Here is a 24092-nt window from a genome sequence, read left to right on the forward strand (position 1 = left end):
TACCAATATGCTAGCTCGCCCAGTCCAGAGGTACGAACTAAAAGACTCTGAGATCGATGGAGGAACCTGGAGATGTACACAGACCATTAGACCAAAGGACATAAAAACATAAAAGATAGGAGCAGGAGTTGGCCATCTGGCCCATCAATCCTGCTCCGCCACTCAATAAGATCATGGCTGATCTGGCCATGGACTCATCTCCACCTACCTGCCTTTTCCCCATAACCCTTAATTCCCCCACTATGCAAAGATCTATCCAGCCTTGTCCTAAATCTATTTACTGAAGTAGTTCTCCACTGCTTCATTGGGCAGAGAATTCTACAGATTCACCACTCTCTGGGAAAAGCAATTCCTCCTCATTCCATCCTAAATCCACTCCCTGAATCTTGAGGCTATGTCCCCTAGTTCCTAAAAGATCTTCTCTCGTTCTTCTGAATTCCAGTGAGTACAGTTCCAGGCGAATCAATCTTTCCTCATAGTCCAACCCCTTCTTCTCTGGAATCATCCTGGTGAACCTCCTCCACACCACTTCCAAAGCCAGTATATCCTTCCTCGAGTAAGGAGACCAGAACTACACGCAGTGCTCCAGGTGCGGCCTCACCAGTACCCTGTACAGTTGCAACATAACCTTCCTGTTCTTAAATTCAATCCCTCTAGCAATGAAGGCCACATTCCATTTGCCTTCTTGATGGCCTGCTGCACCTGCAAACCAACCTTTTGTGATTCATGTACAAGCACTCCCAAGTCCCTCTGCATGCTGCAATTTTTTTACCATTTAAACAATAATCTGCTCTTTCATTTTTCCTTCCAAAATGGACAACCTCGCATTACCAACAGAATAGAATTAGGAGTAGAATTAGGCCATTCAGCCCATCAGGTCGACACTGACATTCCATTATGGATGATTTATTATCCCTCTCGATCCCATTCTCCTGCCTTCGCCCAAGTACCTGACTTGGCCTCCACAGCCGCCTGTGGCAATGAATTCCACAGATTCACCACCCTCTGGCTAAAGAAATTCCTCATCTCTGACCTGAACGTATGTCCCTTTATTCAGAAATTTTGCCCTCTGATCCCAGACTCTCCCACTATAGGAAACATCCTCTCCACATCCTCTCTATCTAGGTTTTTCAATATTTGAGAAGTTTCAATGAGATCCTCCCTCATTCTAAACTCCAGTGAGTACAGGCCCAAAGCTATCAAACACTCCTCATATGTTAACCCCTTCATTCCCTGAAGCATTCTTGTGAACCTCCTTCAGGCTCTCTCCAACGACACAACATCTCTTCTTAGATAAGGGGCCCAAAATTGCTCACGAATGCAGTGTGACCAATGTCTTATAAAGCCTCAGCATTACATCCTTGATTTGATATCCTAGTCCTCTGGAAATGAATGCTAAAGTTGCATTTGCAAGTTAACCTTTCAGGAATCCTGCACAAGGACTCACAAGTAGGGAACAAAATAAAGGCAATCTTATATAATGGTGTCGCTAATCTCAGAATATGAATGGACGTGAGTGTGGGGGATGTAGGAGGATCGAAGGATACCCCAAACTCCAATCCGGAAACTCAAGTGCGCCAGACATCCCTATGACCACCACAAGGAGAAAGCTGAACATCAGCTGTCTCTCCACTGCACACCTTACCGGCTTGAAGTCCAGGTCGGTGCACTCCTTCAGACTGCCTCGGACAAAGTCAACCCACTCCTTGTCTGCCACAGAGTTCTCCTGGGTCCCAATGACATAGATGTCGTGTGGAATGGTGACCGCCATCTCGTCCAGAGTCTTCCCAAGGCCTTTGGAAACCAGCCAGGACGCCATGACTTTCGGAGGGGGGGCACTTCCTGGTCAACAAAATATTTGAGAGGGAGACACGCTTCAAAATTCTACCCAACCACAAACACCATATCTGCAGAAACACACACAAAATGCTGGAGGAACTCGGCAGGTCAGGCAGAATCTATGGAAATGAATAAACAGTTGACATTTCAGGCCGATGTCCTTCACCAGGACTGGAAAGGAAGGGTGAGGAAGCCAGAATAAGTAGGTGGGGGGAGAGGGAAGCTGGCAGGTGATAGGCAAGACCAGGTGAGAGGGAAAGAGGGTGGGAGGTAATAGGTGGGACAGGATAAGTGGAAGGTGTAGAGGGCAGAAGAATGAGGAATCTGATAGGACAGGACATTGGACCATGGGAGAAAGGGAAGGGAGAGGGGACCAAAGGGGAGGAGAAGGTGAGGGCAGGTGAGGAGAAGAGAAGGGGTAAGAGAAGGACCCGAACAGGAAAAGAAAAAGGAGAAAAGGTGGAGAGGGGAGAAATTACTGGAGGTTACAGAACTCCATGTTCAGGCCACCAGGTTGGAGGCTACCCGAACAAACACACAAATGGAGGTTTAGCTCCTCCAACTTCATTGTGCAATGGACCAACACACTATATCCTCAGGACACAGGCCTTCATGGCCAGGTTAGTATACAACTCTCATTCCACATCCCCCTTTGTCATGGTAGGGTAGTGTTTAGTGTAATGCTGTACAGTGCAGGCAATCGAGGATCAATTCCCACCACTATCTGTGAGGAGTTTGTACGTACTCTCCGTCACTACGTGGGTTTCCTCCGGGTACTTCAGTTTCCTCCCACAGTCCAAAGACGAATGGGTTAGGATTAGTAAATTGTGGACTGCCCAGCACAATTCTCAGATGCATTTCACTGTATGTTTCAAGAGGGCCTAATTTTAAGGAGATTGGAGGCAAGTAGAGTGGGGGATGTCAGGGGGAGTTGTTTGTTTTTTTTTTACACAGTGTTGAGTGCGTGGAACATGCTGTCAGCCATGATGGTAGAGGCAGAAACATTAGGGGCATTTAAAAGACTCATAGATAGAAACATGGATGAAAGGAAAATGGAGGCCGATGAAGGAGGGTAGGGTTAAAGGTCAGCTCAACTCTGTGGGCTGAACAGGCTGTGCTGTACTGTTCTAAGTGACAAATAAAGTCAATCTTTACCCATATTCCAGGTGCCAATGAAGATGGAGATCATGTCCGGTTCATCCTGCTTTGAATATTTGTTCTTCATTAGCTGCAGGAGTTGGCAGAACGCCTCACGTTTCTGTACGGGGAGAACAGTGAACAACAACTAGTAAAGGCCTGGGTAGAGTGGCTGCCAACTGTGTTTTCAAAGTCCTTACAATCACAGAACAAAACAGCATGGATGAAGACCCTTTGTCCCAACCCGTCCATGCTAGCCACAGTCCACCCACTTAGTTCCAACCCGTAGTGTCTGACCATAAACCACTAAGCCCCGCATGTTGTAGGCATGCTATGTTGGCGGCAGAAACGTGGCAACCTTTGTGGGCTGTGTTAGTTGTTGACGCAAACAACACATTTCACTGTATCTTTCGATGTTCATGCGCAAAGTTAATCTAATCTGAACACAAGGGATTCTGCAGATGCAGGAAATCTACAGCAACACACACAAAATGCTGGAGGAACTCAGCAGGTCAGGCAGCATCTATGGAAATGAATAAATAGTCGACAAGTAAACACCTCAATTCAGGGCCCCAAACAATCTACCCCGGTGGGGCGACACTTTACTTACGAATCTGTTGGGGTCATCTACTGTATCTGGTGCTCCCAATGGGGTCTCCTCTACATTAGTGAAACCCAATGTAGAATGGGGAACCATCTTTGTTAAGCACCTCTATTCTATCTGCAAAAAGCAGTATTTCCCGGTGGCTAATCATTTTAATTCCAACCCCCATTCCCTTTCCAACATTCGGTCCACGGCCTCCTCTTCTGCCATGGTGAAGCCTTTCTCAAGTTGGAGGAGCAACACTTCATATTCTGTCTTGGTAGTCTCCAACCTGACAGCAGGAACATCGATTTCTCCAACTTCAGGTAATTTCCCCCCCCCCCCATTCCCCCTACTTCAATTCCCCACTCTGGCTTCTCACCTCGTCTCCTCACCTGCCTATCAACTCCCCTGGTGTCCGTCCTCCTTTCCTTTTTCCCCATGGTCCACTTTTCTCTATCAGATTCCTCCTTCTACAGCCCTTTGCCTTTTCCACCTATCACCTCCCAGCTTCATTCTTCACCCCCCCCCCCACCAAACTAACTTCACATATCACCTTCTAGCTTGTCCACCTTCCCTGCCCCCTACCTTCCTATTTTGGCATCTTCCCCTTTCCTTTCCAGTCCTGATGAAGTGTATTGGCCCAAAACGTTGACTGTTTATTCACTTCCACAGATGCTACCTGACCTGCTGAGTTCCTCCAGCATTTTGTGTTTGTTGCTCTAATCTAATGTACCTTTATCTAAAATGCTTGTTAAACAATACTATTGCACCTGTCTTAACCACTTCCTGGCAGTTCATTTCATAAACTCACCACCTTCTGGGTGAAAACATTGCCCCTCAAGTCTCTTTTAAATCTTTCTCTTCTCGCCCTAAACCTATGGCCGCTAGTTCTGGATTCCCCTACCCTGGAGACGTGCCTTTATTCTGACAACCCTAAACGATGGAAACAACTTCACAACCACTCTATCCAAACACAAGAAAGTCAGCAGATGCTGAAAATCCAAAGTAACACACACACACACACACACACAAAAAATGCTGGAGGAACTCAACAGGCCAAGCAGCATCTATGGAAAAGAGTAAACAGTTGATGTTTCGGTCCAAGACCCTTCATCAAGACTCTATTTAGGCCTTTCAGTATCCAGTAAGTTTTAATGAGATCCCCCACCATCCTTCCGAACTCTGTCAAGTACTGGCCCAGAGACATCAAACACTTCTTATATGTAATCATAACTCTGGAAATGGCAGAGTGGTTTATTTGCTTTTGGTTACTTCTTAACATCTCAGACACACAGTAACAAAGGTCTTTCCCCTCAAGCGCCGTGGAACATTTTATGATGTCACAGGCGTTGCCATTAATGTAGACAACAGACTGCAGATACTGGAATCTGCAGCAAGAAACAATCTGTACAGGAACTCTACTCTACTGATATTGACACTGGAACTCAGCTAGCTCCGTCATAAGCACTAGCCTCCCCAATACTGAGGATATCTTCCAAAGACGAAGCTTCAGGAAGGTGGTCTCCATCATGAAGGACCCCGTCACCCAGTACATACTCTCTTCTCATTGCCACCAGCAGGGATGAAGTACAGGAGCCTGAAGACACACACCTGACATTTTAAGAACAGCTTCTTCTCCTCTGCCATCAGATTTCTGAATAGACAATGAATCCATGTACACTACCTCACTATTTTTGCTCTTTTTGCAATACATATATATATTTTAATGTAATTTCTATTTTTTTTATTAAGTATTGCAATGCATTGCTGCTGCAAAACAACAAATTTCTTGACATACAGTATGCCAGTGATATTAAACAATAGACAATAGGTGCAGGAGTAGGCCATTCAGCCCTTCGAGCCAGCACCGCCATTCACTGTGATCATGGCTGATCATCCACAATCAGTACCCTGTTCCTGCCTTCACTCCGCTATCTTTAAGAGCTCTATCTAATTCTTTCTTGAAAGAATCCACAGAATTAGCCTCCACTGCCTTCTGGGGCAGAGCATTTCACAAAACCACAACCCTCTGTGTGGAAAAGTTTTTCCTCAACTCCATTCTAAATGGCCTACCCCTTATTCTTAAACTGTAGCCTCTGGTTCTGGACTCACCCAACAGCGGGAACCTGCTTCCTGCCTCCAGCGTGTCCAATCCCTTAATAATCTTAAATGTTTCAATAAGATCCCCTCTCAGCCTTCTAAATTCCAGAGTATACAAGCCCAGTCGCTCCAATCTTTCGACATATGACAGTCCTGCCATCCCGGGAATTAACCTTCTGAACCTACGCTGCACTCCCTCAATAGCAAGAATGTCCTCCTCAAATTTGGAGACCAAAACTGCACACAGTACTCCAGGTGTGGTCTCACCAGGGCCCTGTACAGCTGCAGAAGGACCTCTTTGCTCTTATACTCAATTCCCCTTGTTATGAAGGCCAGCATGCCATTAGCTTTCTTCACTGCCTGCTGTACTTGCATGCTTGCTTTCAGTGACTGATGTACAAGAACACCTAGATCTCGTTGTACTTCCCCTTTTCCTAACTTGACTCCATTTAGATAATAATCTGCCTTCCTGTTCTTACCTCACATTTATCCACATTAAACTGCATCTGCCATGCATCTGCCCACTTACCCAGCCTGTCCAAGTCACCCTGCATTCTCAGAACATCCTCCTCACATTTCACACTGCCACCCAGCACAAGATACTGGTATCTTCCCTGCAGATACATTTTCCTAGAACTGCACACAGTACTTTAAATTAGGCCTCCTCAATGTCTTATAAAATATTAACATGACATCTCATCACAACATTCCGATTTATAAAGGCCAATGTACGAAAGCTCTCTTTACGACCCTATCTACTTCTGATGTCCCTTTCAAGGAATTCTGGATCTGTATTCCCCGATCCCTCTGCTCTACCACACTCCTCAGTGCCCTACCATTCACTGCGTATGTCCTACCCCGGTCAGCAGGCCGAGCCGCATCTGTGGAGGAAAGGAACTGTTGACGTTTCAGGTCAAAACGGTGCATCAGGACAGGCTGTTGTTTGAGACGACAAATCCAGACAGAACGGTTTGAGAATGAAACACCAGCGGCCCAGCCACTCACCCTCGTGGTTTCAAAAATGAAGTCCTTCCTCTGCGTTTTATCCTTTTCCTTTTCAAACACAATTCCCAACTTGTTGTGGACACGTTGTGACTTTATCAGCTGCCGAACTGATGGAGAGAGTAAATATAATTTACTTTATAATAACTTATTCATAACAATTCACTTGGTAACAATTTACCTTATAATTTTTACCTTATAATAATTTACTCAATAATTCCCCGAAGATTGCATTTTACTGTTGGCCTTTATAATCACTACCTCAGTAAAGCAGCCAGCTTAATCCAATTTATTTATTTATTTAGGGTGAGTGCAGCACCCACCCTTTCAGCCCAACAGGTTACACCGCTCAGCAGCCCACTAATTCAGACCACAAGACCATAAGATACAGGAGCAGAATTAGGCCTTTTGGCCTATCGCGTCTGCTCCACCATTTCATCATGGCTGATCTATTTTTATCTCTCAGCCCCAATCCCCTGCCTCCTCCCCGCATCCCTTCATGCCCTGGACAATCAAGAATCTATCAGTCTCTGCCTTAAATATAAATAAAGACTTGGCCTTCTCAGCCACAGATTCACCACTCTCTGGCTGAAGAAAACCCTCCTCATCTCTGTTCAAAAAGGATGCCCCCTGCATTCTGAGGTTGTGTCCTCTGGTCCTAGACTCTCCCACCATAGGAAATATCCTTTCCACATCCACTGTATCAAGGCCTTTCAACACTGAATAGGTTTTAATTAGGTCACCCCTCATTCTTCAGAATTCTAGTGAATACAGGCCCAGAGCCATCAAACACTGTTCATATGACAAGGTATTTAAACTTGGAATCATTTTCATGATCCTCCTTAAACCCTGTTCAGCGTCTGCATATCCTTTCTATGATAAGGGGCCCAAAACGTCTCATAATATTCCAAGTGAAGCCTCACCAGCACTTTATATAGTCAATATTACATCCCTTCTTTTTTATATTCCAGTCCTCTTCAAATGAATGCTAACACTGCATTTCCCTTCCTCACCACCAACTCAACCTGCAAATTAACCTTTAGGAAATCCTGTACAAGGGACTCCCAAGTCCCTTTCTGTCTCAGATTTTTGAATTTTCTCACCATTTAGAAAAAAGTCTTCCCTTTTATTTCTTCTACCAAAGTACATGACCATACACTTCTCGACACTGTATTCCATCTGCCACTTCTTTGCCCATTCTCCTAACCTAAGTCCTTCTGTAGCTTCTCTACTTCCTCAAAACTTCCTACCCCTCCACCTATCTTCAAATCTTGCAAACTTTGCAACAAAGTCATCAATTCCATCATAGAAGTTATTGATATATAGTGTTGTGCTAACCACTATGCGAACACAGCACCCAAATATTCCTCCACCCTCTCATTCTTTCCTCTCCACCCTCTCATTCGATAGTAGATACAAAACCCTGTTATAAACTATTGAACAGTTCCCTAGTATAAGATGCAGTCTTGACCTCACAATCTACCTCGTTATTTGTCTACCTGCACTGTAACTGTTAGACCTTATTTGGCATTTTGTTATTGTTTTCTCTTGTACTACCTCAATGCACTGTGTAATGAATTGTTCTATATGAGCAGTATGCAGGACAAAGAGATTGATAACAAAGATTGTTAAAAAGGCTTTTTTTTGTACTGATCATTTTGTCAAACATTTAACATCATTCTTGAAACCTCAGGCTATTGCTAGTCCCAAAGTTCAACTGAATTATGGAGTGGATTCTAGGAGCGGCCCTCCTCCTTACTTTTATCATGAGTAAATGTGTTCCAGTCCTCCTGAGTGTCCTTGGATTTCTTCATTACCACCAGTTTACCCCCTTCCACATCTACACTGAGCGAGTACTTCTGTGATTTACCAATCTTCGTTAAATCTGTCAGGTTCACGTCCAGCTTCACCTGAGGAGGAAGATGAATGCCAAAGTTATAAGAGCTGTGGCTACTTACTGTAAAAAAAAATTAGCTTTATTTGTCACTGGTACATAAGAGCAGAAGAGATAGGAGCAGAATTAGGCCATCTGGCCCATCACACCTACTCTGTCATTTCATCATGGCTGATTTATTATCCATCTCAATCTTATTCTCCTCCCGAAAACATCAAAACATACAGTGAAATATATTGTTGGCATCTACAACCACTGCAGTCCGAGGATTGTGCTGGGCAGCCCGCAAATGTCGCCATGCTTCTGGTGCCAACATAACATGCCCAGAACTCACCAACTCTAACCCCACGTCTTTGGACCGCGGGAGGATTCCAAAGCACGGAGGAAACCCACGTGGTCACGGGGAGAATGTACAGACAGCGGCGGAAATTGAAGCCTGATTGGCAACTGGTGGTCAGCTACCATAGTGCCCCGATGGCACATTACTAGTTATGTGCTGGCTCAGTGAAATCAACAGGTTTGTGGATACAAACTCCCTGGGGGAATGCTACACTCTTGGAAAGATGCAATGAGGGAGCTTCCTGTTGATAATAGGATCAGTGGAGGGGGTTAACACTGTACAATGGTGGAGAGGCAGATATACATAGAAACACAGAAAACCAACAGCACAATACAGGCCCTTCAGCCCACAAAGTTGTGCCGAACATGTCCCTATCTTAGAAATTACTAGACTTACCTATAAGCCCTCTAGTTTTCTAAGCTCCATGTACCTATCCAAAAGTCTCTTAAAAGACCCTGTCATTTCCGCCTCCACCACTGTTGCCGGCAGCCCATTCCACACACTCACCACTCTCTGAGTAAAAAACTTACCCCTGACATCTCCTCTGTACCTACTCCCCAGCACCTTAAAACTGTGTCCTCTTGTGGCAGCCATTTCAGCCCTGACTAGAGGGGCGATGTACTGGCAAAGAGTAGTTAAAGGGAATAGATTGAGCGAACAGCCTGACATCCCAGGGCAGAAATTACTAATTAAAGGGGTTATAATTTTAAGGTGATTGGAGGAAAGTAATGGGGGCAAGTCGGAGGTAGTTTTTTTTTACACAGAGAGTGGTGGGACTTGAGGACCTGAGTTAGAGAGAAAGATTGAATAGATTGCGACTTTATTCCCTGGAGTATAGGAGAATGAGGGGAGTTTTGATAGAAGTATACAAAATTATGATGGGTATAGATAGGGGAAATGCAAGCAGGCTTTTTCCACTGAGCTTGGGTGAAACTAGAGCTAGAGATCATAGGTTAAGGGTGAAAAGTGAAATGTTTAAGGGAAACCTCTTCACTCAGAGGGTGGTGAGAGTGGAACGAGCTGCCAGTGGATGTGGGTTTGATTTTATAAGGCAAAGGATGTTTGGATAGATACATGGATGGGAGGGGTATGGAGGGCTGTGGCTGGGCACGGGTCGTTGGGACCAGCAATATAGCAGTTTGTTGGGGAGGGGATGGGTTGAAGGGCTGGTTTCTGTGCTGTGGAGCTACATTTGTTCTGTCGACAGTCATGTTGAGTGCGCTTCACGTTAAATTTGGGAAAAGTCACGGCAAATCTGGCGGTAACTGGGCAGACAGCTGGACTCCAGATTCTATTGCCACGTGGGGCTAATGTTTACTATTAACAAACAGCACAAGTGTAGAAAATTGTGCATTTGGAGAATGTGATCTCGCACTCTAAATTCCTGCTGTCACAATTAGAGGGCAACGATAGATCAAGTAGCTAGGGAAGATTTAAGCAGAGTGGCCATTGTGTTACCTTTTCCACTGAAGTTGGGTGAGACTACAACTAGAGGTCATGGGCTAAGGGTGAAAGGTGAAATGTTTAAAGGGAACGTGAGGGGAAACATCTTCACTCAGAGGTGGTAAGAGTGTGGAACGAGCTGCCAGTGGAAGTGGTGGATATGGGTTTGATTTCAACATTCAAGAGAAATTTGGATAGGTACATGGATGGGAGAGGTAGGGACAACTATGATCCGGGTGCCAGTTGATAGGACTAGGCAGATTAATAGTTCAGCATGGACTAGATGGGCTGAACAGTCGGCTTCTGTTCCTTTTTGTCTTCCGGTGAGCAGAAAAACAAAAGCTCCAGTTTTGACCGACCCTTCACACAGTTGAAACATTACTGTCAAAGGAGCAGGATTGATGGGCTGAATGGCCTCATTCTGCTCCAATGTGGCTTTTGCCATGAGAATGGCTCATTTTTGTACAGTACTGTAGTGAAGTGCTCCAGTCACACTGAATGGAAGATAAACTGGAATCAATGCTGTCATAGAGAGCAGGCAGCACAATAATACACTGTTCAAAAAGAATCCCCTCTTGCTGTTTAATCTTCGTCTGACAGTTGGAAAGCTTCTGGGAACAGTTTCTCAATTTACCTTTATCAAAACTATTTGCAGTTTTAAACATCTTCCCTAAATTTTTCTCTGAAGGGTATAATTCCAGCAATCTCTATCTGTTCCTCCCATGGCCTCTATCTGTACCCCCACACGACCCACCTCGCGGCCTCTATCCACCCTCCCTCTACCCCGTGGCCTCTATCCATTCCCCCACACACACACCCCCCCCACAGCCTCTATCCATTCCCCCCCCAACCCCTCCATGGCCTCTACCTATCCCGCCCCCCCAATCACCTCGCGACCTCTATCCCCAACCCCGCGGCCTCCATCCAACCTCTCCCCCACCCCGCGGCCTCTATCCATTTCCCCTCCAACCCCTCTGTGGCCTCTACCTATCCCGTCCCCTCCAACCACCTCGCGACCTCTATCCCCAACCCCGCAGCCTCCATCCAACCTCTCCCCCACCCCGAGGCCTCTATCCACCCTCCCTCCCACCCCACCACACCTGGGGCCTCTATCCTATCCCCTCCTGATTTTGATCCATATTTCTCTCAGGATTTTATAAAACTGGGCCCACTCCAGTGGGACAGCCGCCATTTTGACCGGGGAGGAGGAGCAGAACACACCACCTCAGCGAACACTGACATACTGACGCGTGCAGAAGGCAGAAGACTGTTACCTCAAAGGCCTGCACGGGAATGCTCTTTGCCTTGCGAGGTGCTGTATGAGAGAACACGGATGACTGCGACGTGAAGCTGGGACAGGAACTCATATCCTGCAGCGCCTTCAGAGCCTGGGGGAGGAAGAATGTTCACACTGTGAGACTGGAATTGCACACGTCCTTAGCTGACTGACAGCTCAACACTCCCAACGCTGTCCATATTTATTTACCTATCGAGATGAAGGGCAGAACAGGCCCTTTCCAGCTGCTCCTCCCAGCAACCCCAATTCAACACCAGTCTAATCACAGGACAATACAAAATGACTAACTGACCTACCAACCGGTACGTCTTTGGACTGTGGAAGGAAACCGGAGCACGCGGAGAAAACCTACACATTCCACAGGGAAGACAAAAAGACTCCTTCCAGAGGATGCCAGAATTGATCTCCAAACTCTGACGGCCCAAGCTGTCACTGCACCATACTAGCTGCTACGCTACCGTATGTACTGTACATGGAGTGTATGAGGCTGCAGCCAGTGTTTGCATATCTGAGGAGGCTGCTCCTGGCCTTCTGGCCCATTCGCTTCATCTTTGGTTATCCAGTACGGAAGGGAGCAGGGCAGGGAGGAGGATGTCCGCACTCAAACCTGTCGAATATTAAAGGGCCTAGAAAGAACGGATGTGGGGAGGATCTTTCCTAGGACCAGGGGGCACAGCCACAGGATACAAGGACATCGCTTTAGAAGAGAGATGAGGGGAATTGTGTTAGCCAGAGGGTAGTGAATCTGTGGAATTCTTTGTCACAGGCGGCTAGGGAGGCCAGGTCACTGGGTATATTTAAAGCAGAGTATATTGGGTATATTGATAGGTTCTTGTTTAGTCAGGGATTCAAAGATCAAAGAAAGAAGGGAGAATGGGGTTGAATGGGATAACAAATCAGCCATGATGGAATGGGGGAGCAGTCTCGATCTGCCCAATGCTCTAATTCTGCTCCTATATCTTATGGTGTTATATATCTCGTGGGGCTGGCTATGATAGCTAACTGTGGTCCGAGAGACGGAAAGCGCAGGGTGCTGCCTGGGCTGACAGCCTGGCAATGTTCAGGGGGTATATCTGTGCTCTGGCAGCTGTGGGAAAAGAACACATTGTGTCCACCCGTAACATAGAGATGTTTCGAGACCATGGGAGATAAATGCCATCCTCGATGTATTAGTTTAGTCTGTGTTAGTTATGATTTGTCTGGTTTGTGTGTACCGTGACTGTACAATAGTACTGTAGTGGTGTCCATTCATAATAAATGCAGGTATTTTTGTAAAGAAAAAGAGGAAGATATTAATGGAGCTAAAAGCAGTTTAGAGGACACACGAGAATCAAGATTCAAGGTTGTTTCTTGTCATTCTTCAGTGCACAAGTGTAAAGGAGAACAAATTTATTACTCCGGATCCGATGCAATCGGAAGACAATAAACGGAAAAAAGCACAATAAATACACCCTATAAAAGAGAATGTACAAGTAACCGAGTGTGGTTGAATATACTGCAGATGCTCAAGCTAGGGCAATGTACAGAAAGACAGAGAAACTGGGCGGGTCAGGCAGCATCTGTGGAAGGAAATGGACAATGTTTCATGTTGAGACCCTAGATAAGGACTGGAAAGGTTGGGGGTGGGACAGTAGTCAGCATTCCGCTACAGGGTGAGGGAAGAGGTGACCACAGCAGTGTAGTGGTTAGCGCAATGCTTTACAGTGCTAGCGACCAATTTGGAAGGGGACTGGGGATAGGAATTTAAATGGTTGGCCACTGGGTATGTCCGCTTTTGCAGATGGAGCAGAGGTGCTTGACAAAGCAAACCCCCCCCAATCTACGTCGGGTCTCACCAATGTAGAGGAGGCCACATCAGCAGCAGTCTCAGTCTCTGACCTTTCTCAGTCACTGTGAATCTCAGCCTGGAGGGAAGAGTGAGGTGATTCCATCCCCGGTATCTAGCTGCCATCTACCCCTACCTCGTTCTGTGCCCTCCCTCCTGTGGGCACAGAACGTGGCTAACACACAACCTGGGTTCAATTGCCACTGCTGTCTTTAAGGAGTTGGGGTTAAGGTTCTCCACGGGACCACGCGAGTTTCTTCCCACAATCCAAAAACGTGGTGGATGATGGAACGGGGGGGGGGGAGCGAATGGGAATGATGTAAGAATCTGAAAGGTGATTGATGGAAGTGACAAAGGGCTGAAGACGACGAAATCTGATAGGAGAGGGAAGGAAGGGACGCGAACCTGAAGGAGGAGTGTGCAGGTAATGGGGCAGAATGAGAGGGCTGAGGAGGGAAAGACAGATTTGAAAACATCTATCCAATTATAACATCTTGAAATTTTAAAACATTTTCGGTGAAACTGAAAAGCTGTCAGATGGTCATTAACACCAGATTCCAGGAAGGAAATCTACTCTCCTTATCCAGTCTGGAGACCCCAAAATGTGGGGTGGCTTTCAACTGCACTCAAACGTTTGAGGAACATAGCATGGTAGAGGTCCTTCAGCCCATGATTTGTCACAACCCTTTAACTACTCCAAGGTCAGCTTAACCTTTCCGTCCCACATAACCCTCCATTTTCCTTTCATTCATGTGCCTAAGAGTTTCTTAAATGTCCCTAATGTATCTGCCTCTACCACCATCCATGACAGGGCATTTCCACCCACCCACCCGTAAAAAAAACCTATACTTCCCTCCAAACACCTTAAAATTATGCCCCCCCCCCCCCCCGGTATCAGTAATTTCTGCCCCTGGAAAAAGTCTTTAGCTGCCCATTCTATGCCTCTAATCGTCTTGTACACCTCTCTCTCATCCTACTGCGCTCCAAAAAGAAAAGAGACAAACCCCAGCTCACTCAACCTGTTCTCACAAGGCATGCTCTCTAATCCAGGCAGCATCCTGGTAAATCTCCTCTGCCCCCTCTCGAAAGCTTTCATCTCCTTCCCATAATGAGGCGACTAGAGCTGAACATAGTATTCCAAGTGAAGTCTAATCAGGGTTTTACAGAGCTGCAATCTGTGTAAGGAAGGTAGGGCAAAGTGCCTTACTCGTTAAAAAAAACTTAAAATGAGGTTTACTCAGTCAGATTCACAATTCTACTGTAGTTCTATTTCTCTCTACCAAAAGATTTTCCCTCCGTGAGGTCAGGTCCTGTTCTCTCCCTCTTCCTGCAAGTCCCTGTTCATCTCTACAGCCAGAGTGGACACTCCAGGTTTCCTCAGCAATGAAGTTTGAATAAAGTCAACGACTCTGTTTTTCTCTCCACGCACACCGCCTAACCTAGTGCTCAGTGTGTCTTTCAGATTTCTTCTTTCGGCAGTATTTCAAGCTTTGTCCTTCTCTGCTACCGTGAACAGGGCTGCGATGCTGGAGTCTTCCCACACCACTCCCAAATTGTAGGTGGTTTACAGGTCAGTAGGGGTTGCAAAGTTCCCACAGTAATCCTAAATACACTTAATTTGCAGTAATTACCTTTCCTACTGAGTTCTCCAACCATTAAATACGTCCCCTCTATGCAAGTCAATCAGAGAGTACTACAACACAGAAAAAGGCCTTTTGGTCCACCTAGTCCACATCAACCTAGTCCCATCTGGATCACATCCCTCCATACCCCTCCCATCCATGTACCTATCCAAACTTCTCTTAAACATTGAAATCAAACCCGCATCCACCACTTCTGCTGGCAGCTCGTTCCACACTCTCACCACCCTCTGAGTGAAGATGTTCCCTCTCAGGTTCTGCTGAAACATTTCACCTTTCCCCCTTAACCCATGACCTCTAGTTCTAGTCTCACCCAACCTCAATGGAAAAAAATCTGCTTGCATTCACCCTATCTATACCCCTCATAATTTTGTATACCTCTATCAAATCTCCCCTCATTCTCCTACACTCTAGGGAATGAAGTCCAAACCTACTCAATGTTTACCTGTGACTCAGGTCCTCAAGTCCTGGCAACATCCTTGTGAATTTTCTCTGCACTCTTTCAATCTCAGTGATACTTTTCCTGTAGGTAGATGACTAGAACTGCACACAGTACTCCAAATTAGGCCTCACCAATGTTTTATCAGATCTCTCCGTGACTCTCTCCTTCAAGGTAATACTGTCAGCATCATTCTTGTGTAGAAAGATGCAACGTGCTCAGTCACCACCTGAACTTGACTTCAAGTGTGTAGTCTGGTCCCAGGAGTCTCATACTTTCACCACTTCTCCAATATTCATGTGTTCACAACAAAACATGACAGTAACATCCCAAATTCTGCATTTAAACCATACAGGTGCTTGCCAACAATACTCACTCTGTCCCTCAAATGGCCAGAAGAGGGGCAAAGGGGTGGAGAGGGGGAGGAGGAGGGCTGTGGGGGCTGACGGAGGGTGACAGTGGGCAGGGTGGAGTGGTGAGAGGAGACGGGGTAGTGGGAGGGTGGAGGAGTAGGAGGAGACTGGGGGTGATGGGAGGGGGCAGGTGGGAGGGGGTGGGACAATCTCTGCCCTTCCCATGATGAATCTCATACATTTGGCCTATCCAAACTGGAAACCTTAGATTGATAGTTCCACACATTCACTGCACAAGATAAAGCCTTTGCCTCCAGAAACCGTCAGGAGCTCAAGAAACGTCACTACAATTTACAAAGAGCCATCAAGACATCAAAACGTCAATACAGGGATAAAATCCAGACACAACTCTGTGCCAATGACACACGCGGCCTATGGCAAGTTCTGCACACCATATCAGACTTCAAAAGGAAACACAGTGATGCAGCCAACATCGTGCCTCTCTCCTAAACGAGCTAAATCTTTTTTATGCTCGTTTTGAAGTCGTTAACGCTGAACCCCTGAGGAGAGCCAGCAACGTGACATTTTTAATCTCTCCCTCTCCCAGTGTGTAGTGCCCTCCTGCTTCAAAACATCCACCATTGTCTCTGTACCAAAGAAAACCAAAGTGTCATGTATTAACGATCAGTGTCCTGTCACACTCACCTCAATCATAAGCAAATGCTTTGAGAGGCTGGTCAAGGACGACATCTGCAGCTTGCTACCACCCACACTGGACCCCCCCCAAATTAACCTACTGACACAACCGATCGACAGACAATGCCATAGCCACAGCACCACACACCATCCTCACTCACCTGGAGAAGAGGAATTCTTATGTTAGAATATCGTCCTTGGACTACAGTTCAACATTCAACACCATAATTCCCTCCAGGCTTGACAAGAAGCTCAGAGACCTCTGCCTTGGGCAGCTGGATCCTGGACCTCCTGTCAGATTGCAGCAGGTGGCAAGGATAGGTACGCTTACCTCTGCCCCTCTGACCTACAACACGAGCCCCCCAGGGCTGTGACAGAGACCTTGGCCTTCATCCTGCTTTGTGCACCCACGACTGTGTTGCCACACATGGCTCCAATCTGCTGATCAAATTTGTAGATGACACAACTTTGATAGGCCTTATTTCCAACAATGATGAGACAGCCTGCAGAGGAAATGTCAACACTCTAACGCAGTGATGCCTGGAAAACAACCTCTCCCTCAATGTCCAGAAAAACAAAGGAGTTGATAGTGGACTACAGGAGGAACAGAGACAGGCTAGCTCCTATTGACATCAATGGAACTATAGTTGAGAGGGTGAGTAGTTTCAAGTTCCTTCGTGAACACATCACTGAGTATCTCACCTGGACTTTACTTACCAGCTGTGTGGTGAAAAAAGCACAAAAGCCTCTTTCACTTCAGACAGCTGAAGAAGTTTGGCAAGAGTCCCCAAATCGTCAGGACTTCCTATACGGGCACCATCAAGAGTATCCATAAGACCATAAGACAAAGGAGCAGAAGTCGGCCATTCGGCCCATCGAGTCTGCTCCGCCATTTTATCGTGAGCTGATCCATTCTCCCATTTAGTCCCACTCCCCCGCCTTCTCACCATAACCTTTGATGCCCTGGCTACTCAGATACCTATCAATCTCTGCTTTAAATACACCCAATGACTTGGCCTCCACTGCTGCCCGTGGCAACAAGTTCCATAGATTCACCACCCTCTGACTAAAAAAATTTCTTCGCATTTCTGTTCTGAATGGGCGCCCTTCAATAATACTAACTGGCTGTCTCACCGCCTGGTATGGGAACTGCAGAGAGTGGTGCCGACAGCCCAGAACATCTTCAAGGACTCCAGTCACCTCAACCACAAACTGTTTCGGCTGCTTCCGTCTGGCCAACGGTACCACAGCATTAAGGCCAGGACCAACCGGCTCCGGGACGGCTTCTATCACCAGGCCATCAGACTGATCAATACACACTGATCTGATTGTGTATCTGACTGTATGTACATTAGGCAAAACAATTATGTATACAATCTTAGTGTTTGGGCAATATCCTCACATATTTCCCTTCCTTATCACTTGTACATAGCGCTGGAGACGCAACAAAGATTTTTACTCCCTCATGTTGAGATGGATGTAAGGAATAAAATTCTAACGCTAATCCTAATTCTCTCGCTCAAATCTGAGTAACGCTGCTACAGGAAGGTTCGTGTTAATGGCAGCGTTCTCTGTGACTGATCAAATAGAGAAATACAAATCACTTTTGTACTGATGAATGGGAAGAGACTGAGTGAATAATCATCTCAAACGGCCTGTGGAGTATGCAACGCATATGGAAAATTGAGGGGCTGGAGGGGAGAAGGAAGAAAGCACAGCAGAGGGGGCGTGGGGGGAGAGTGGTGGCGGGATCAGTGTGGGGGTGAGGAGGGGGAGAGAGGGGGCAGGAGCGAGAGAATGACGTGTGAATAGTTGTGATCTTCGTGATGAAACATTGATTAAACATCAGCACTCACCTTCCTCTCCATGGAAGACAGCAGGTCCTTCAGGACTGAGAGTTTCATGACCAGGTTTTCCAGTTGCTGATCTCCACCCTGACTACTGGCCTGCAAGAAAAGAAACGAGTCACCCATTACTTAATCAGTTCAAGCAAGTTCTGCTTGGAGAGAAATTAGAATCCTATAAAAGTTTTATGGTTACTCCACTTCAGCCCTAATCCTCATTCGGGATTTTCACTATATCTGCATTGGTACTCAAACATTCCATCTTCAGCTTTAGAATACTGGTCCTTAATGGCTGCAACTCCTCAAAAGGCATTCCTTCAAACCTACCTAATCCTGGGTCATCTCACCTATCATCAAACTATATCAGTAAGTCATAAACAAAAGAGATTCTGCAGATGCTGGAAATCCAGAGTAACACACACAAAATGCTGGAGCAGCACAGCATTGACGGAGGGGAATTCGGGCCGAGATCTTCATCGAGACTGGAAAGGAATGGGAAAGAAGTCAGAATAAGAATGTGGGAGGAGGGGAAGCTGGCAGGTGAAAGATGACACACACAAAATGCTGAAGGAATTCAGCAGGTCAGGCAGCCTCTATAGAAAAGAGTAAATGATTGTCGTTTCGGACCGAGACCCTTCATTGGGACTGATAGGTACTAAGTGAGACCAGGTGAGGAGGAAGCTAGGTGGGTGGGAGATGGGTATTAAGTAAGAAGCTGGGAGACGATAGGTGGAAAGGTAAAGGAGCTGAAGGACGAATCCTATAGGAGAAGAAAGTAAAGAAAGGAATAGAATGAGGGGAACTGGAGGAAAAAGGACGGACAGCTGAGGAGGAGAGGGGTGAGAGGGGAACCAGAAATGGGAATGTAAAAGGGGTGGGGGGTGGGGGTTTATTTTTACAAGTTGGAGAAATCGATGTTCATGCCATGAGGTTGGAATTTGAGGTGTTGCACCTCCAGTCTGAGAATGACCTCATCGTGGCAGTAGAGGTGGCCATGGACCAGCATGTCAGAATTTGAATGGGAAGTGGAACTGAGATGGGCGGCCACCGGAAAGTCTTGCCTTTTGTGGAGGATGGAGTGAAGCTGCTCGATGAATCACAAAATGCTGGAGGTGCACAACAGGACAGGCAGCATCTATGGAGGAGAATAAATAGTGCACATTTCAGGGAAAGACCCTTCATCAGGACTGGAAAGAAGAGGGAAGAAGCCAGAATAAAAAGGTGGGGGGTGGTGGGGAAGGAGCATTGCTTTGTCTAACTGTGAACCTTCTTGGAGCATTTTGCCATGAAGGGTGTTGTCCAAGGCACGTCACTGCTGCTGTTGAATAGATCAGGGGAGGCTTCTCTTTAACCAGCTGCATACAATCAGACTAACATCAAGATAAAACTTAGTGCCTCATTCACATCCAGTAAAATATTAATAAATTTCCTGCAACACACCAGAAGTATTTGATAACACGTTTAAACACATATCTTTCCTGTTCAGTCATAGAGCACTACAGCACGGAAACAGGCCCTTCGGCCCATCTAGTCTATGCTGAACTGTTATTCTGACGAGTTTCTTTCACCCGGCACCCAGACCATAGCCCTCCCATCCATGTACCAATCTAAGTCTCTCTTGGATGAAAGCAATCAAACCTGCATACACCACTTGTACAGTTTTGGTCACCCTGATTTAGGAACGACGTGACTGAATGGGAAAGAGTTCAGAAAAGATGTACGAGGGTGTTGCAGAACAAAGGGCCTGAGTTACAGGGAAAGGTTGGCCAGGTTAGGCCTCTGGATGTTGAAGAATGAGAGCTGACCTTATATAGAAATGTTTAAAACTATGAGAGGCATACACAGGGTGGCCGGTAACAGTCTTTTCCCCTGGGTAGGAGAGACCAAAATTAGAAGGCGCAAGTTTAGGGTAAGAGGGTAAGCAACTAAAAGGGAACTGAGGGGAAACCTTTCCACGCAGAGGGTGGTTGGTATATGAAAACCAACTGCCAGAGGAAGTGGTTGAAGCAGGTTCAACAATATTGCTTGAAAAGCACTTGGATAGGCAGATGGTAGGGTGGGGCTCGGGGGTATATGAGCCAAACGCACAAAACTAGGACTAGCTGCATCTTTAATTATAACTAGAAGGCACGGATTAAGGTTAAAGGGAAAAGGTTTAATTGGAACTTGGGGGAGAAACTTATTTTTACACACAAAAGGTAAAATGCATGTGCAAAGAGGTGTCAGAAACCAGAGACCATAAGACAAAGGAGCCATTCAGCCCGTCGAGTCTGCTCCACCATTCCATCAGGGCTGATTTATTTTCCCTCTCAACCCCATTCTCCTGCCTTCTCCAGTCAGAGGATGGTACAGGCAGATACAATAACAACATTTAAAAGGACAGTTGTGCAGGTACATGGATTGGGAAGACAAACACAGGTAAATTTGCCGAGCTTTGATGGAGCATCTTAGTTGGCATTAAGACCATAAGACATAGGAGCAGAATTAGGCCATCCAGCCCTTCGTATTTCCTCTGCCAATTGATTTTCGCTCATTTATTATCCCTCTCAACATCAATCTCTTGCCTTCTCTCCATAACCTTTGATGCCCTTACAGATCAAGAACTTATCACCCTCTGCTTTAAATATACTTAATGCCTTGGGCTCCACAGCTGTCTGTGGCAATGAATTCCATACAGTGACCACCCTCTGGCTGGAGACCCTCGAAAATGGATAACAGAAGGACTGATTCATTACATGAACACATCTGAGCTGGGCCAAAGGGCCTGCTTTCCATGCTAGATGACCCTATGACTTGAATATGTCCAGCTGTCTAGGAGGGAGAGAATTGAGAAGATTTCTAAAATTGAGGTGCTGATAGTTTAGGAACTAGAATGCAAGGGCAGTGGGGTGTGCAGGTGGCGGGCATACCACTAGACACATCAGTCACGCTCATCGCTCAGAAAAGGTACCACAGCCTCAACAAACACAACACAAACATCAAAACAATCAGCACAAGAAATTCTGCAGATGCTGGAAATCCAGAGTAACACACACAAAATACTGGAGGAACGCAGCAGATTGGACAGTATGTACGGACGGGAACAAACAGTTGACGTTTCAGGCCGAGACCCTTCATCAGGACTGGAAAGGAAGGAGGAAGAGCTTGGTGATAGGTGAAACTAGGTGGGTAACGGGCTGGAGAGAAGGAAATCTGATAGGAGGGGAAAGTGGACCACAGGAGAAGGAGGGGCATCTAACAATAGTTGTCACTACCTGCTGTATCAGTCGGGTTAGCAGTGGTGAGCTCTGTTGGTCGAATATCTTCGAGAGTATTTCCAGGCCAGCCAGGACCTTATCAACTTCACTGCAAGGATAAAGAAATCTTGAGTCAACAACCGAGAGCTCCAACAACTACTTGTACGAGCCAGAAGTTCAAAATAAATTTATCAAAGTACGTAGATGTCACCATAGACAACATTGTTTACTTGTGGGCATTTACACTTAGACAAAAAAAATACAATAGAATCAATGAAAAACTCCAGACCCTGTAAACAACCAGTGTGCAAAAGACAAACTGTGCAAATAATAGATAGATACTGTAGTACAAAAATAGTACAATGATAAAAATAGATAAAAGTGTTGAGTACAGGAGTTGAGGTGTTGTGTTCAAGTTGGTGAGACCTATTTTGGAGTATACTGTGCAGAACTGGTCACCTACGTACAGGAAATTTATCACTAAGATTGAGAGAGTACAGAGAAAATTCACACGGAAGCTGCTAGGACCTGACAACCTGACTTACAGGGAAAAGTTGAATCGGTTAGGACTATATTCCCTAGACTGTAGGAGAATGAGGGGAGGTTTGATGGAGATATATTGAATTATGAGGGGTATAGATAAGTAAATGCAAACAGGCTTTTCCCCCACTGAGGTTGGGTGAGAACTAGAGGTCATGGGTTAAGGGTGAAAGGTGAAATGTTTAAGGGGAACCTGAGAGGGAACTACTTCACTCAGAAGGTGGTGACAGTGTGGAATGAGCTGCCAGCGGAAGTAGTGAATGCAAGTTCAATTGAGAGAAATTTGAATAGGTACATGGATGGCACCACGTACTATGGAGGGCTATGGTTCAGGTGCAGGTCGATAGGTCGATGCGACTAGGCAGAGTAATAGCTTGGTATGCACCGAATGGCCCATTCTCTGCTGTAGTGCTCTATGACTAGATAGACAGACAGACGGACAATACCGAGAACGTGAGCTGCAGAGTCAGTCCACAGGTTCAAGAATCAGTTCAGTGTTGAGCTGAGTGAAGTTATCCACACTAATTTGCAAGGCATATTATAAGACTATAACAACATCAAAAATAAGAAAGAATAAGGCCACTCAGTGCATTGAGTCTGCCCTGCCATTCCATCGTGGCCGATTTATTACCCCTCTCAACCCTACTCTCCTGCCGTCTGTCTGTAACCTTTGACACACTGACTAATCAAGATCCTATCAACCTCTGCTTTAAATATACTCAATGTCTTGGCCTGCCCAGCCATCAGTAGCAATGAATTCCACAGTTCTCTGCCCTCTGGTTAAAGAAATTCCTCATTTCTGTTGTAAATGGACATCCCTCTATTCTGAGGCTGCACCCTCTGGTCCTAGGCTCCTCCACTACAGGAAACATCCTCCCCACATCCATTCTAGGCCTTACAATGAAATCCCATCCTCATTCTTCTAAACTCCATCAAGTACAGGCCCAGACCCATCATACACTCCTCATATCTTAACCCTTTCATCCCGAAGATCATTCTTGTGAATCTCTTCTAGACCCTCCCAATGCCAGCACATCTTTTGTTAGATAGGGGGCCCAAAACTGCTCACAATCCTCATCAATGTCTTATAACACCTCAGCATTACATCCTTGCTCTTATACTCTAGTCCTCTCAAAATGAATGCTAACATTGCACTTGCCTTCCTCACCACTGACTCACTGGCAAGTTAATCCGCAAGGAATCCTGCACAAGGATTCCAATGTCCTTTTGCACCTCTATTTTTGAATTTTCTCCCCAAATAGTCTCTGCCTTATTCCTTCTACCGGAGTGCATGGCCATACACTTCCCCACACTGTATTCCATCCGCCACCTCTTGGCTCTAAGATCAAAGTAAATTTATTATCCAAGTACATACACGCCATCACACGCAACCCCGAGATTCGCTTTCTTGTGAGCATACTCAGTAAATTCAATAACCATAATAGAATCAACGAAAGGCCACACCCAATAGGGTGGGAAAACAGTGTACAAACAATACCAAACTGTGTAAGTAGAAAAAAAACAAATATTAAACATACATTCTCCCAATTTAAGTTCTCCTGCAGACTCCCTGCTTTCTGAACCCTTCTTGCCCCTCCACCTGTCTTTGTATTGTCCACAAAGCCATTAACTCCATCATCCAAATCATTGACATAAAACGTGAAATGAAGGGGTCCCAATACCATCCCCTGCGGAACACCACCAGTCACCAGCAGGTAATCAGAAAAGGCACCTTTATTCCCAATCATTACCTCCTGCCAATCAGCCAATTTTCCATCTATGCCAGTATCTTTCCTGATATACCACGGGCTCTTACGATGTTAAACAGCCTCATGTGCAGCACCTTGTCAAAGGCCTTCTCAAAATGCAAAAAAAACTTCC

At 45.9% G+C, this 24092-nt stretch overlaps 1 protein-coding gene across 1 annotated transcript in view; it reads right to left on the reverse strand.

The window, feature by feature from the left end:
- The window catches only part of inppl1a (inositol polyphosphate phosphatase-like 1a), a 217441-nt gene that overhangs the window by 63119 nt on the left and 130230 nt on the right, over nt 1-24092 (reverse strand). Inside the window, exons 6-12 of the mRNA XM_063054726.1 lie at nt 21690-21780; nt 18448-18537; nt 11616-11729; nt 8424-8574; nt 6668-6774; nt 2995-3097; nt 1646-1842 (exon numbers count right to left, since the gene is read on the reverse strand). Of these exons, the coding sequence (XP_062910796.1) occupies nt 1646-1842; nt 2995-3097; nt 6668-6774; nt 8424-8574; nt 11616-11729; nt 18448-18537; nt 21690-21780 (853 nt within the window). The remainder of the gene's footprint in view (nt 1-1645; nt 1843-2994; nt 3098-6667; nt 6775-8423; nt 8575-11615; nt 11730-18447; nt 18538-21689; nt 21781-24092) is intronic.

Source organism: Mobula hypostoma, chromosome 7, assembly GCF_963921235.1.
Source record: "Mobula hypostoma chromosome 7, sMobHyp1.1, whole genome shotgun sequence".
NCBI classification, from domain to species: Eukaryota; Metazoa; Chordata; class Chondrichthyes; order Myliobatiformes; family Myliobatidae; genus Mobula; species Mobula hypostoma.